At 50.4% G+C, this 12,694-nt stretch overlaps 1 protein-coding gene across 4 annotated transcripts in view; it reads right to left on the minus strand.

Annotated features, from left to right (window-relative positions):
• The window catches only part of SMCHD1 (structural maintenance of chromosomes flexible hinge domain containing 1), a 102,758-nt gene that overhangs the window by 16,930 nt on the left and 73,134 nt on the right, over nucleotides 1–12,694 (minus strand). For all 4 annotated transcript variants that reach the window (XR_013587260.1, XR_013587261.1, XM_078604837.1 and 1 more), the window contains exons 38-40: nucleotides 1,595–1,727; nucleotides 970–1,089; nucleotides 243–328 (exon numbers count right to left, since the gene is read on the minus strand). Coding sequence is in view for 2 of the 4 variants with exons in the window: in XM_078604837.1 (XP_078460963.1) it covers nucleotides 243–328; nucleotides 970–1,089; nucleotides 1,595–1,727 (339 nt within the window). In the remaining 2 variants the exon portion in view is untranslated. The remainder of the gene's footprint in view (nucleotides 1–242; nucleotides 329–969; nucleotides 1,090–1,594; nucleotides 1,728–12,694) is intronic.

Consider the following 12,694-nt stretch of genomic DNA (forward strand, 5'->3'; position numbering starts at 1 on the left):
AACACACGTGGAGGGCACCAGATGAGGGCATGAAGCACAGTGGCTCACGAGACACAGGAGCGCAAGCGGCTCGCTGTTATGCACGCCCACACGCAAGACGAACACTGCCGGTCAGCTCTTGCCTGCTGCTGTTGTTTTGGTTGCACAGACAACGGAGCGTGTCTGGGGCAGGGTGTTTAGGCTGAGCGGACCAGCCTGTGTATTGGGCAGTATGACCGAGTGCCGCGACTGGTGGGTCTCACCGTGTTGAGCTGCATGTCGGGGACTTTCTGCTTGCGGAGATCCGCGCGCAGCTTCTGCTCCTTGGTGGCGGCTTCTCTCTGCCCCACTGCAGCGGGATCACAACATCGGCAAACGTAAACACTCCGCCCATACGCGCGGCGTAACGTTGCCACATCTCACGACCTCCGGCTGCCTTCACTTCGCATCGCTCTATCTAAGCTTCCGGTCTCCCTTACTCTGTTTACCATCGCTGTGCGGTCTCCGTGTTTCACATCCCATCTCCGCACCTCGGTTTCCAAAAGCATTGTTGCACGTGTCGGCGTGGGTACATGTGCGAGCACACGCGTGCATGTGTGTGTGGATGGGGAGCGGTAGTGTACCGGTTAGCGCACTGCACTCTGAACCCAGCAACCCGAGTTCGATGCCCGGTCACAGCCAAAGCTAGTGACCATTATCTGAATCAGTCCTGGGCTCTCGTGTACTGCATCTCCGATTAGCACGGTTGCTACGTACGGTACAAAAGAATCTCGACAAACATACATACCCTGTTGGCCTGCATCGGTACGCATGAACAGCACTTGCCTCAACAGTCTCTGAAAGGCTCCATATTGTTTGTGTATGTGTGAGTGTCCACATGTAAGCGTGTGTGTTTGTACATGTCTGTGCATGCGTGTCCATCCGTAAATGCGTGTTTGTCTTTGTCCGTGTCTGAACATGTGTGCGTGTCTGGACATGTGCTCATGTCACCTTTGAGCTCCTTCACGAGCTTCTCCTTAATTTCCAGCATGCTCCGCATTTTCCCCACAATGCTCGACAGCTGATCCCGTTGCTTCGACAGCGCCGCCATTTCCTGCTGCTTCTTGCCATCTGCAAAAACGTCGGGGGAGGAATGTGGTGGTGGAAACATGCAGCATTCGATTCCACAGGACACACACTCTGAACTGGCTTCTTCCTGTCTGGTCTCATGAGCAGATTTTGGCCTACACTCTCGCGTGCCAAGTGCGAGAGTCTTTATTCTAAATAAATTACGAGCCGGTCGAGTTGCCCTTGCTTTTGCAGACCAAAATCACCCGGCAGCCTTTCTTTAAACAAACTCTGGACCGGCTTTGACCTTTTTGACCTCATCAACAATGGTGTCTTTGGGGTTTGCTGCAGCGGTGGCTGTCATAACCCATCGCCAGAGCAAGAGTGGGATGGGCAGGAGGCTGCCGCGGGCGTCGGAAACGAAGCAATCAGCGGCAGGGGCTGGTGGTGGCTCCGGCTCCAAGGTACGTTGGGGCAGTGCCGGCGCCGCAGCAGTTTGTGTGGGGTGGGGTGAGGATGGCACATTGCTCAGGGTAACCAGGTTGCCTGGCTACGGCTGTGGTCGTACCGTTGTAGAACATGAAGGGGAGTCTGTAGGGCTGCACGGGCGGCTCTTTCGGCAGGGCCTCGCCGCGCACCTCGAAGCACAGCACGTACTTTGCGCTGTCGTGGCCCGGTGTGTCCTCCGCCAGCACCAGGCTCTGCGGCACGAGGCGTAGGAGGGAGGGGGGGGGGGCGGAAGAGACCACGGGAGAGAGAGAGATATACTGTCACACGGGCGGTTCAAACGCACAGCAGGGCACACTCCTGCTAGGTGCAGTTGTAGCAAGGGCTACCGTCGCACATGGGGTACAACAAGCGCATGGGCAGCAGGAAACACAGCAAGACAGGAAACACAGGGGCACCCGACACATGGAAGGACATGAGAAGAATGGCGGTTCGTTGGTCCGGGTTTCAAATGTAACAAAGTTCGCCTTGGGTTTTCCAGCCTAAGGTGTCAACGCGTGGAGGGTGGATTGAGAAACTGGAATGCGCTGGCAGTGGCTTCCATCGCTTTCTCCACGGTGCAGCCCAAGCAGCCTCCCAGGAGAACCGGTGTTGTGGGAGCCCACTACTTGTGCCTCACCATCACCACACATTGCCTCTGAGAGCTCTAGTTATCAAGGAGTTCACTTTGCCACCTACTCAACCTGGAGGTACAAGGTACCAATTTATGAGACACAAGAGGGTATGAGAGAGAAAATCACCAAACAATGGAGGGCATGAGACACAAGACACGTGACACAGGAGAACATGAGACGCATGGTTGGTCCACTGGTCTGTATTGCATCAAAACAGTTTATTATCTTTATAAATTCCTGATTAAAATCACATGTAACCTGAAGGCAATTAAACAACACACGTTGAAAAAATTACGCTTATTCAACATCCCGAGCCCACTTGAGGGCCGCAATGTTTCTAAATTAATCATTCAAGGTACAGCACTAAAACAACATTACGCGACGCCGGGAAACAAAGAGGAGCCTTCATGCTCACGGCTACAAAATGCAAATGTAGTGGCAAAATATTTTCCTTGGACACAACTTTGAATAAAAATGAAGAAACTTGATGACAAATTACGGGGTTACATCTTAGAGTAATTAGCGGCTTGCTGGACCTCACACTTTAGAAACCAGGAGCCAAACGCCCAGAGGAGCCGCGTGCCCAGGGAGCTGCCTGGCACAAGTCGGGCCAAACTTGGAATACAGTTGCCATATCTAGGGGGGGGGAGCCCCCAGTTCCTAGCTCACCACAAAAAGATCAGAATCAGAATACTTATTTATACTGGAGAAATCCGATGAACTATAAAGCTACTTTTCACAGATGTCCAGTAGGGGCGGGTCAGAACATTACAACGACAAACAACACCAACACACAACAGGAGTGCAAAGTATAGGAAATGTAAACAAATAACTTTTAAAAAATATACAAATAAAACTAAACTATGTTTATATCACCTGGTAAAGCTCACTCAACTATTAGCCTCGTGTTCAAAAGCAACCTGGCCACGAATGACAGCTCAACGAAGTGGCTTATCACGTGGACATTTATAGCAGCAAAATAATCTAAAAGCATGTTTCTCTACATGTGGAAGTAAAGGTGCAGCCCGACAATTGCTTGCTCATGCCACTGTTGGCAGAAAGGCCTCCAAGAGAGCCCTAGACTACCCCTCGAGGTTATTTGGCCTATTTTTTCCACGCTCACCAGGTGTCTTGGAAGAAGATCGAGTACCCACACTGTATCCCACCCCAGTTGAACTGGCGATTGACTAACTGTGCTGAACCCAAGAAACCTGCCCTTTGCTTCAACTGACGCACCATTGATTGAATCAAACAGGAGTCCCTCTGTGTTATGCTGCTGAAAGGTCGGTTGTTATTTTTTTTTTATAGATGCTGCAATGTCATCGCCCGCAAGAGGAGGCAATTCCACTCGCCGTGTGGGTGTCAGTACTGTAGCTCAAATGACAAATGCATGGCCAGGAACCAAATCACTCGGAAAGAGCCCGATCCCATCCGATTTCAGTCGCTGAGCAGCGTTGATTCCGGGTGGCACCATGTATGAACTGTCATGCACAAACAGGCTGTCACAGGGTTTGCGGCGCTATTTGGTGGGCAGCAAAGAGCAGTACAGAAAAATCCATTTGTCATACTTGTACATCTATGCTCCATGGTGTTGGGCCAGTACGGCCGTGCGAGCAGGGTGGCATTTGCGACCCAAAGCAATGCATCACTGCCGTAAACACAAAACCAAGCCGAAAGTTCACCTGCTCACCCACTCGCTCCCCCATCCACCCACTCCCCCGCCCGCTCGCTCGCTCCCCCATCCGCTCGCCCGCCTGCTCGCTCACTCGCTCATCCCTGCAATGTCTTGGGCCCGTGACATTTTTCACGATGTGTGGACAAAGCTAGCGTTGTGGCGCGAAGGTTTTTCTTTCTTTTTCGGTGCAAAATGAAGCCGCACGGTCACTCAGACAAACAAACACGCTGGCAGGCAAGGGGACAGCAGCCTCCCTCAGGGGGATGATGCTCACGTCAGGGCATGGCAACCAGCGCGCCTCGGAGTGCCTGGGTTCAATCCCAGGGTGTAGGTGTCTCTTAGGAGGATGAATTCAAAGTAAGAGCAATAAGCACAATAGCTTTGAAGCACTGGATTCAAGCCCTGGGACTAGGTGTCTCTCCAAGGTTTGATGTTCATGTTAGAGTAATCAGCCAGCACTTATGAGGTCCTGAGTTCAATCCATGTGTGGGTGTCTCTCAGAAGTTTAAAGTCCAGGTTATAGCCTTTCCTAGTAAAAGAAAATAAAAAAGTTTGTAGCTACACTACCAGGGCACTTGAGTACACGCATGGCCAGGAACTAATGGTACCAGGGTTCCCAGTACCAGGGTTTCCCAGGGCCACGGCACCACTTTGCAAATGCGATGCCAACACCCACGCGCACACAATGAAAGTAGCACAACATCAATGGCACGGGAAAGGGCTGGGCCTGGTGCTTTCCTCTCCACTCCACACGCCTGGCTGGCTCCCACCCCCCAGAAGAGCACGTTGAGTGCAGTGGTCTCTCTATTAAATGAGACATGGGATGCATGAGCTCCTCAACCCCACCCAATGAAGACAGCGCTCGGTTACTGCTGTGTCTCGGGGCAGCCGAGGCTGCGCAGGGAAAATGCGAACCACGATGACCCACGTACTAATCCACGCCTCGCTGGAAAGCAGAAATGGCCCGTGGAGCTGAATATGACAATGGTGAATGTACTGCGGAAAGGAAGTGCACTTGCTGCTGTAATTTAAGCTACAAAAACTAATCTCATCAGCAGCACAAAGTACAGGGGACTTGTGAACTCGCAGAGAAAGTGCCAAAGAATTGTTTGAGAGCCTGGGTGGTACTCATTTCTCATTGGAAAGCCTCTCTTTTATTTTTTGATTTTTTGAAATCACGGTGGCTGAGCACAGGCCCAAAGGCACAAAACGCCAATCGGACAGCGACTAATAGTAACTACTGAAAGTGAAACAGATACGGTTTGTTACGTTTCTTGAAATTGAGTGGAGGTTATGGGAACTGGGGAAACGGAGAAGATTGGGAGGGAATTCCAAAGTCGAGTAGTGCAAGAAGCAGAAAGAGGATGGGAAAAAATGTGTGCGCGTTATATTTCCTTTGTAACGCAGGTTTCCCTTGTTAAAACAGTCTCAGTCTCAACGGACTCTCCTCTGCTTTTCAATCATGTGAATCTTGTGATCCATGCTCTAAATAAGGAATGGATCGGCTCCGAGCTAAGCAGCCAACATTTCACATTCCCATGGCAAGAACCAGGACGATCACTTTTTACTTCACATGAAGGCACCACTCAATTTTACTACCGCAGTCGACCCCCGACTGGGAATTGAACCTGCATCCTGACTGTGAGTGCACCTGGAGAGGTGACAAAGGTGGGGGTGGTCGGGGGGGGCGCGGTTTTATTAACCAATCAATCATGTTCACAGCTTAGACACACAGACATAAAGCTGCTCACGTCCCCCACAGCCACAGAGGATGTGCGCTTGCTTAACAAGCCTCTCTGCCATGCCAATTCAATTTGTTTTCAACGGACGCCCCACGGTTTGTAGGCATTGCCGCTCGCCGTTAACGGCGCCCGGTAGACTCGCTACACAAGCCTATTGGGGCTGCAACACAATGATTATGACGATCATCAGCCATGATATATCTCGCACCTGAATGAAGGCCTCCCCCCCCAAGCCATTATCATCCCTCACGGTCTTACATTCCAACAAACTATCTACGCCCTTGCACCCATGCTGATTTCCATTTTTGAAATGTACTTGTACTTGGCCTCATTTACGCTCCGTCGCCTTCAGCAACCCGCATGAAGTATGATCAAAATAACCCCCACAACCCACACAGCATAAGAGATGCAGGTGGGGGGGGGGGGGGAGCCTCATCCAGCAGTGGACGAACAAAATCGCTGTACATGTACAAGGGGCAACGATCACAATGTCGGTCAGTAAATTGAACCCAGAGTGAGATTTGAACTTGCGCGCTTGCAAATCGCAACAAGGCTGGCACCGTCGCAAACCAGCTACGCTGACAATTCAGGCGACAGCCAAAACGTCTCACTTTTAATCTCTCTGTAATCAACAAAAATAAACCAGCTATGGCTGCAGCAGCGGCTCTCACGGCCATCACGGGGCTTTTGCTTTTTTATTCTCAATCCCAGCCCCCCCGCCCCCCCCCCCCGACTGTCGTCACCGACGCCGTAATCCGCTCCTCGCTGCCACAAACAAAACCAGGGCGCCGCGAGCAGCCGTCCGCGCCGCCGCCTGTGCCCCACGATGGCGGAGAATCGATCATCATTGTTCACGGGAAACGGCTCGGGCCACGCGGCGGCCTCGCCGACCGCCGATGTGCGTCTCAATCGCCGGCCGACGTTTGGCTTGGCAACCACGCCGTTTGGTTTGGCGAGAGGCATTGGCGTGACGTGAAGAAAGAAAAAGACAGGGGCGGGGGGGGGGAGGATTGATGGGGGGGGGGGTTATGGGCGTGTGGAGGAAGGGCGGGTGGTTGTGAGCTTAGAGAAGAGCGGATGGAGGAAAGGGTTGGTGGATGGTAGTGGGAGAGGAGGCTTTGGTAGAGGAAGCGACGGGGTAGGAGATGTTGAGGGGGTAGGGGGGCGACGGCCAGAGCCAAATCAAACGTGGCATGGGTGGATGCGACCATGGGAAGAGGAAAAACGCCTCTCGCTCGCTTCCCCAACGTCTTTTGACGGCGCAGAGGGGCGAGGCTATGGAGGGATGTGCAAACAGGCTAGGGAAACAACCAAACGTGTTGCGCAGGCATTCACGCACGTGCTTGCGTGCCCACTAGACATTGCAAAACAAAGACCTTCCATGTAGCCTGCATAAGACTATTAGGGCAGGTGCTGTTGGCGAGCATATATTAACGCCAGCACACCGCTTTCATCTCTCCAGTGCTGATGTTTATGTATGCACTGGGTGCTCATTTTATGTTGAGTCAACCTACGGGAGGGGCCGATGTCCATTTCAAGCAATTTTCAGGGAACAGCAAAGCTAACCACAGCACCACTGCCCCAACACACAATTGCCACAAACATCAGCAGTGGGATTTCCACATTCCTGTGGAGAGAGCAGGACCATCCGTACAAACAGCAGCTCTGGTTGGCTTCTCACAAAATGGTACATGTGTTTTAGCAACCACTGGGCGATCGATGCGCTCGACCGGGATTTGAACTCGTAACCCGATTGCGAGCTGGGCACTCAACCCACCGCGCCAGACATGCTCGGAAATAGACATACACATGACACACGTGCACCCTAGCACACACACACACTGAGATGTACGCGCAAGTTCAGGATTTGAGGAGCAGTGAGAAAAACATATCAATTGCTGTTGATATTGGCAGCCGCAAGGCAACAGGACATCCACAGAGAGAATTACGACGTCTGTGGCAGGAGCTGCGCCATAAATAGTAAATATGGCGGTAATATTAATTTTGGTGAGGCCACAAATCAAATGGCCAAATCTAAGTTCGTGCTTCAGGACTCCGCATTCGAGTAAGAACACCGACATGCACACGCGCTGCCTGTGTTTGCATCTGGAAGCGAATATCCATTGCCGCGCACAGCTGTTTTTATAGGACTGCTTGTTGCGCAGGTTTCCTGAATTATGTTGGTAATTAAATCCGACTCCCATCCCGGTCATGGGAGACGGACGATTCTATGAGTAGAATTTGCCTGAAAGTGGCAGATATAGCGGCTGCGTGTTAAACTGCTTTGGTTTCAATTTATCAGACCCGAGTGCAGTACAGACGGACGGAATCATGGGACGCATGCAACATAAAGAACCAACACCTCACCACTGAACGAAAAGCAGAGGTCCCTGGCTTCGACCTCCCTTGAAGACAGTGGACAGCACTCAACCAAATTCGCACAGGACAAGGGGGATGCGGCCACCTGCTTCACAAGGGGAAGATGGGTGATGTGACCTCCAAGTCCCAGAGCGTGGAACGTATCGCATTAACCTACCCACTCAGATCTGTGCTTCATTTATCGACTTAGCAAGTCAGGAAGCCACCGAGTGGATCGCCAAACTAGACGTCCCATTGGAAGCTTCTCCCGTCATACAAAATAAGAAGTGCAGTACAACTACCAAGGGTGGAACGAGTCACCAGCAGTGACGACGACTTGACGAACATGAAGAGAGGAAGCACTATTGGGCGTCTGTGAAAAATAAATAAATAATGTTTCTAAATAACTTTCGCTTTCAGCAGGCGCCTCCCCACTGCGTGTGCAACCACCCGTCAACTCCGCCATTTCCACGTGCTCCACACCTCTCCACTTTGCAGCGCAGCAAGAAAGCACGCTTCCGGCCGCAAATCTCAGCCGGCGCCGTGTTTCCCGGTGTTCAGGGTCCCTAAGCAATTGACACCCAAGCACCCCCCGCCGGCCTTCCCCACTGGCATTTCAAGTCCCTTCCAGTTCACCAGAAGTCACTTTCGCACATTTTAGGTCACGTCCAGGTCACTTTCGGGTGAGCGTTGGTCATTTCAAACGGTTTTGGGAGATTCCCGGCGACGGGAGGAATCTTTCCGCGACAGTCAATCGCCATCGCAGGACGTGCGATTGTCAAGTCACCAGTGCTTCCTCCACATTACAGACGCGGTGAACTTTGCTGTGGAATTTGTTCAGAACGCAAGTGGCCCCCATTCTTTTTACCAATTTCAAACTAAGGTTGAAAGCATTCACGAGTTAACTCAGTTTGCCCATTCATATTCTGGTAGGCACTGTAGTTCTCGTAAATCCGATCCAATATGAACCAAACTCCAGAATAATAACACAAAACATGTCAATAGCACTGCCTTAAAAGTAAATAACATTTAGTACACATGTGCTATTTAGAAAGGAAATTGCCCAAAACTTTGCCTATTTTCTTTCTTTTAAGGCAGTGGTGTTGACACAAACGTTGAGATTTTTTTCTAAACTGTCCTTGTCCAACGCAGCAGCAGCAGCATCACCATATAATTTGTCCAAACTTTAGGAGAACATTGTGTTACCTTTAGGGATTTACCCAATAAAAAAACATAAAATCTATCGGTCAAATTGACCAAGAGGTTGCAAAATACTGGGAGGCACAAACCAAAGCAAAAAGGAGCATTGCATTTTCAAATTTGCAAGCATGCCCGTCTTCACAGCTTCCCATCAGCTATCATGCTGTTAATTAAATACTTCAAAAGACAAACGCATATTGGAAAGCGTCACATAAACCACGTGTATGCATGACTTTTCCCTGACCTGGTTGTGATATTAAAGACTTTTGGAAGTTACCACAGATCTAACGGACAGCGCACGCAACCAACGAACTCGGACAATCGCAATTACTGACCAACCGGGACAGAAAGAACGACTTAATATCCACCATTAAACAAAACCGCAGTTCTTTGGTCACATCAACAGATTCAGCGAACCATCCGAAAGCCAGCGGATAAATCTGGGTCCACACCAGGGCGATCGGTCGCGCAACTTAGTTGCATGCAACCGAATTCGCTTAGATGCGAACATTTTTGCAACTGCTTGCTTGCAGCAAAGACAAACTCGACTCCAAGCGATTCCGCTTGGCGAATCTCCAAGACATGGACTCCGGCCTGATCCACCGATTGTCACGGGACTTGAAAAAAAATTAACCCGTAAAAACAAAGTTTTTCACTATAAATCCTTTATATGCGTGGCGGCTAGAGTCCTCTCGTCCTCTGGCTTGAGATGGCTGCCACCTATGGGTCAGATGATTGCCTGCCACCATTAAGCAATTGGTAATGAAATATAATTTATTTTTTCCTAAAAAGTGTAAAATTTTGGAAAAAAATTTCAAGAAAATAAATTGTCACGCACAACGAGTCTGTGTGCAAAATGTCAGCTCGATTGGATCACGAGAAGTGGGTTAAAAAACGACCGAAAGATTTGCACAGTCGTAAGCGCGCAAGCAAGCAAGCAAGTGAACTTAATATAAAGGATTAAAAAAAAAGAAGAGGGCGCAGGAGGAAGACATGGCGATGGATTCGGAGCATCGCAGGACTTTCACAGCTTCAACCGCAAACAGCTGATTCGCGAGGCTGAGAACCGGGCGGGGAGAGGAGGTCACGAGCAGAGCCGCCAGCACGGCGCCCCTCAACCACCTCGTCATTAGGCCGGGGCACCACGGGAGGGGGATGGACGGGCACAAGCGGCGCGTGGACTACCCGCACTGACATGGCTCAAGCGAAGCGGAACAACGTTTCCGGCTCCCGAGCAGCAGCCTCGCGGCCCGTGTGTGCGGTTAAACGCGACGGCTAAGTGAGCCATCAGCCGGGTAGTGGATGTCAAGGGACTGGGGGCTAGTGATCATTTGAGATTGAATGAACCGTCATGATTCATGGGTCGTAAACCATAGGTGGCGATTCGAACCAATAGTCAAGGAACGTTTTTCCCCCCATTGCGGTGAATGCGGTGGCGGCTGTGGTGGCAGCGGCAGGGGGTCATGTAAACCCATCATGACGTGAACAATGAATGCGGATTTCATTGAGTTTCATGCGCGCAGTTCAACACGTGCCGTACCAAATGTAAGAATGGATTTTAATCGATCGCGAGCATAAGAACAGATGGAGATTTATGAATCAATACATCCGTGCTGTCGACTGCCTGCCCCCAATGGCGGAGCCAGGATTTTCAGGTAGGGGGGGCAACCCCTCCAGCAATGAAAAATGATCGGAGTTGTTAGTAGGCAAGGACTTGTCCCTTGCTTTTTATTCGACGCGTGTGCGGCGATGGCGGAGCCATCGATCGAGGGTCGAATTCGAACCGTGTGTGATCGGCATCACGCTCGCTGAAGGTGAATGCCTTCAGGGAAGTCGTGCACTGTATATGCAACTGCGCACAATTCTGTGAGTCACTTATAACCGCTTTGCCGTTACTTATTGCCAATTATGGATTCAGATTATTGTCCTATCATCTCATAGAGTCCCTGGCACGTAATAATATGCTACACAGTGGCAGTCGCAAAATGCCGATTAATTTCGATCGGATCATTGGGGGGGCACGTGCCACCCCACCCCGACACTGGTTCCGCCAGTGCCTGCCCCTGTTCAAGCGCAGGCTCGTGAGCTTCCCTTTCATCCTCTGCCTATGACTGATTGCCTCCCCCTCTCTCCCTATAAAGAACAAAAAATGCCTGTTTTTGAAGAGCATGTTGCAAATGCGGTCGTATTTAGAAGCTTAACAAAAATCTAAATTGTATTGTAATTGCATTGTGGACGTCATTGCTTGAAAGAGTTGGCGACTGTAACGATACACTTAGGCCATGTCATCCCAGATGGGAAAACTCGCCCTGATTGTAGATTGCAAAACAAAGAAGCATGAAAAAAATACAAAAATGCTCCGTGATTGGACACACACACAAAAAAAACAGCCGCTCATGGGGCTCCAACCAAGGTCTTTGGAAGTACTGACTTTGTGTTCTGACGACCAATCAGCATCAGCCTCCTGAGACATCACAGCCGAGGGCTTGAACCCAGGTCACCTCTAAAGGTGCTGGCTCAATGCCCTGACATAGGCACGCACCCTCTAAATCACCCAGCCTCTTCCACTTTTGCTTAACCGAGTGCAGGCAAATAAATCCATATTATTTTTCCATTTAGAGTCCACATTCGGGGGGAAACGCCATGCCCGTTGCTGTGTGTGTGCAAGCGAGTGAGCGAGCAGGTCTGGGTAGGCGGGGGCTCATTGTTTCTGTCTTAATTTAAGAGCGCACACGCAAGCGCGGCTGTATTTATAGTTTCCCTTTAGCTTTCTCTGAAAAACCCCCCGGAACCAATATGGCAGAGTAAATGTGATTACTCCATTGCATGGTCAGGAAATAAGCGAGGAGATTAAAAAAAACACACACACAAGTTGTGGGGCACTTTTGGATTCGATCCACAAAACTGCGCGCGGCTGGACGTACTCACCGCACGCCCATCTGCACTTGGAATTTCCTAACAACTAGTGCAGCTGCAGTGGCACGCAGGCACACACACGCGCACACGCAAACATTCACACTCACGAGCATTCATTCTCACACGAAGATCAAAGACAAAGAACCCCGTATAGCCTTAACAGACTGTTGGGGCAAGTGTTGTTAGCGAGTACCGATGGCGGCCGGTAAGGCACCATACTCATCTAAGGCTGAGTCGACCTAGGGGAGACCCAGGACCGATTCGAATAATCGTCACTGGTGTTGACTGTGAGCGGGAATCGAACCCGTATTGCCGGGTTCACTCCCACTCCCCACATTCTCACACACACAAAAATAAAGACTGACGCACACATGCATGAACGAGGACTTGCACGGGACGCAATTATGAAGATGAACTAAATAAATGAATATGAACGTAAGTAAGCTGAATGTACGCACGCACTTATGCATTCACACACACACAAACTTGCACAGGACGCAAATGATTAGGAGCTAAAAAAACGAATCTGAACTGCAAAAATTGAAAACATGCATGCGCACACATCCATACAAACACACGAACACGAGCTAAAGAAACAAAGATGAACTTAGCAAGTCGAGCACACTGACACACGGACGGAATGAGACACACGCACG

This window comes from Lampetra planeri, chromosome 23 (assembly GCF_965212315.1).
Source record: "Lampetra planeri chromosome 23, kcLamPlan1.2.h2, whole genome shotgun sequence".
Taxonomy (NCBI): Eukaryota; Metazoa; Chordata; class Hyperoartia; order Petromyzontiformes; family Petromyzontidae; genus Lampetra; species Lampetra planeri.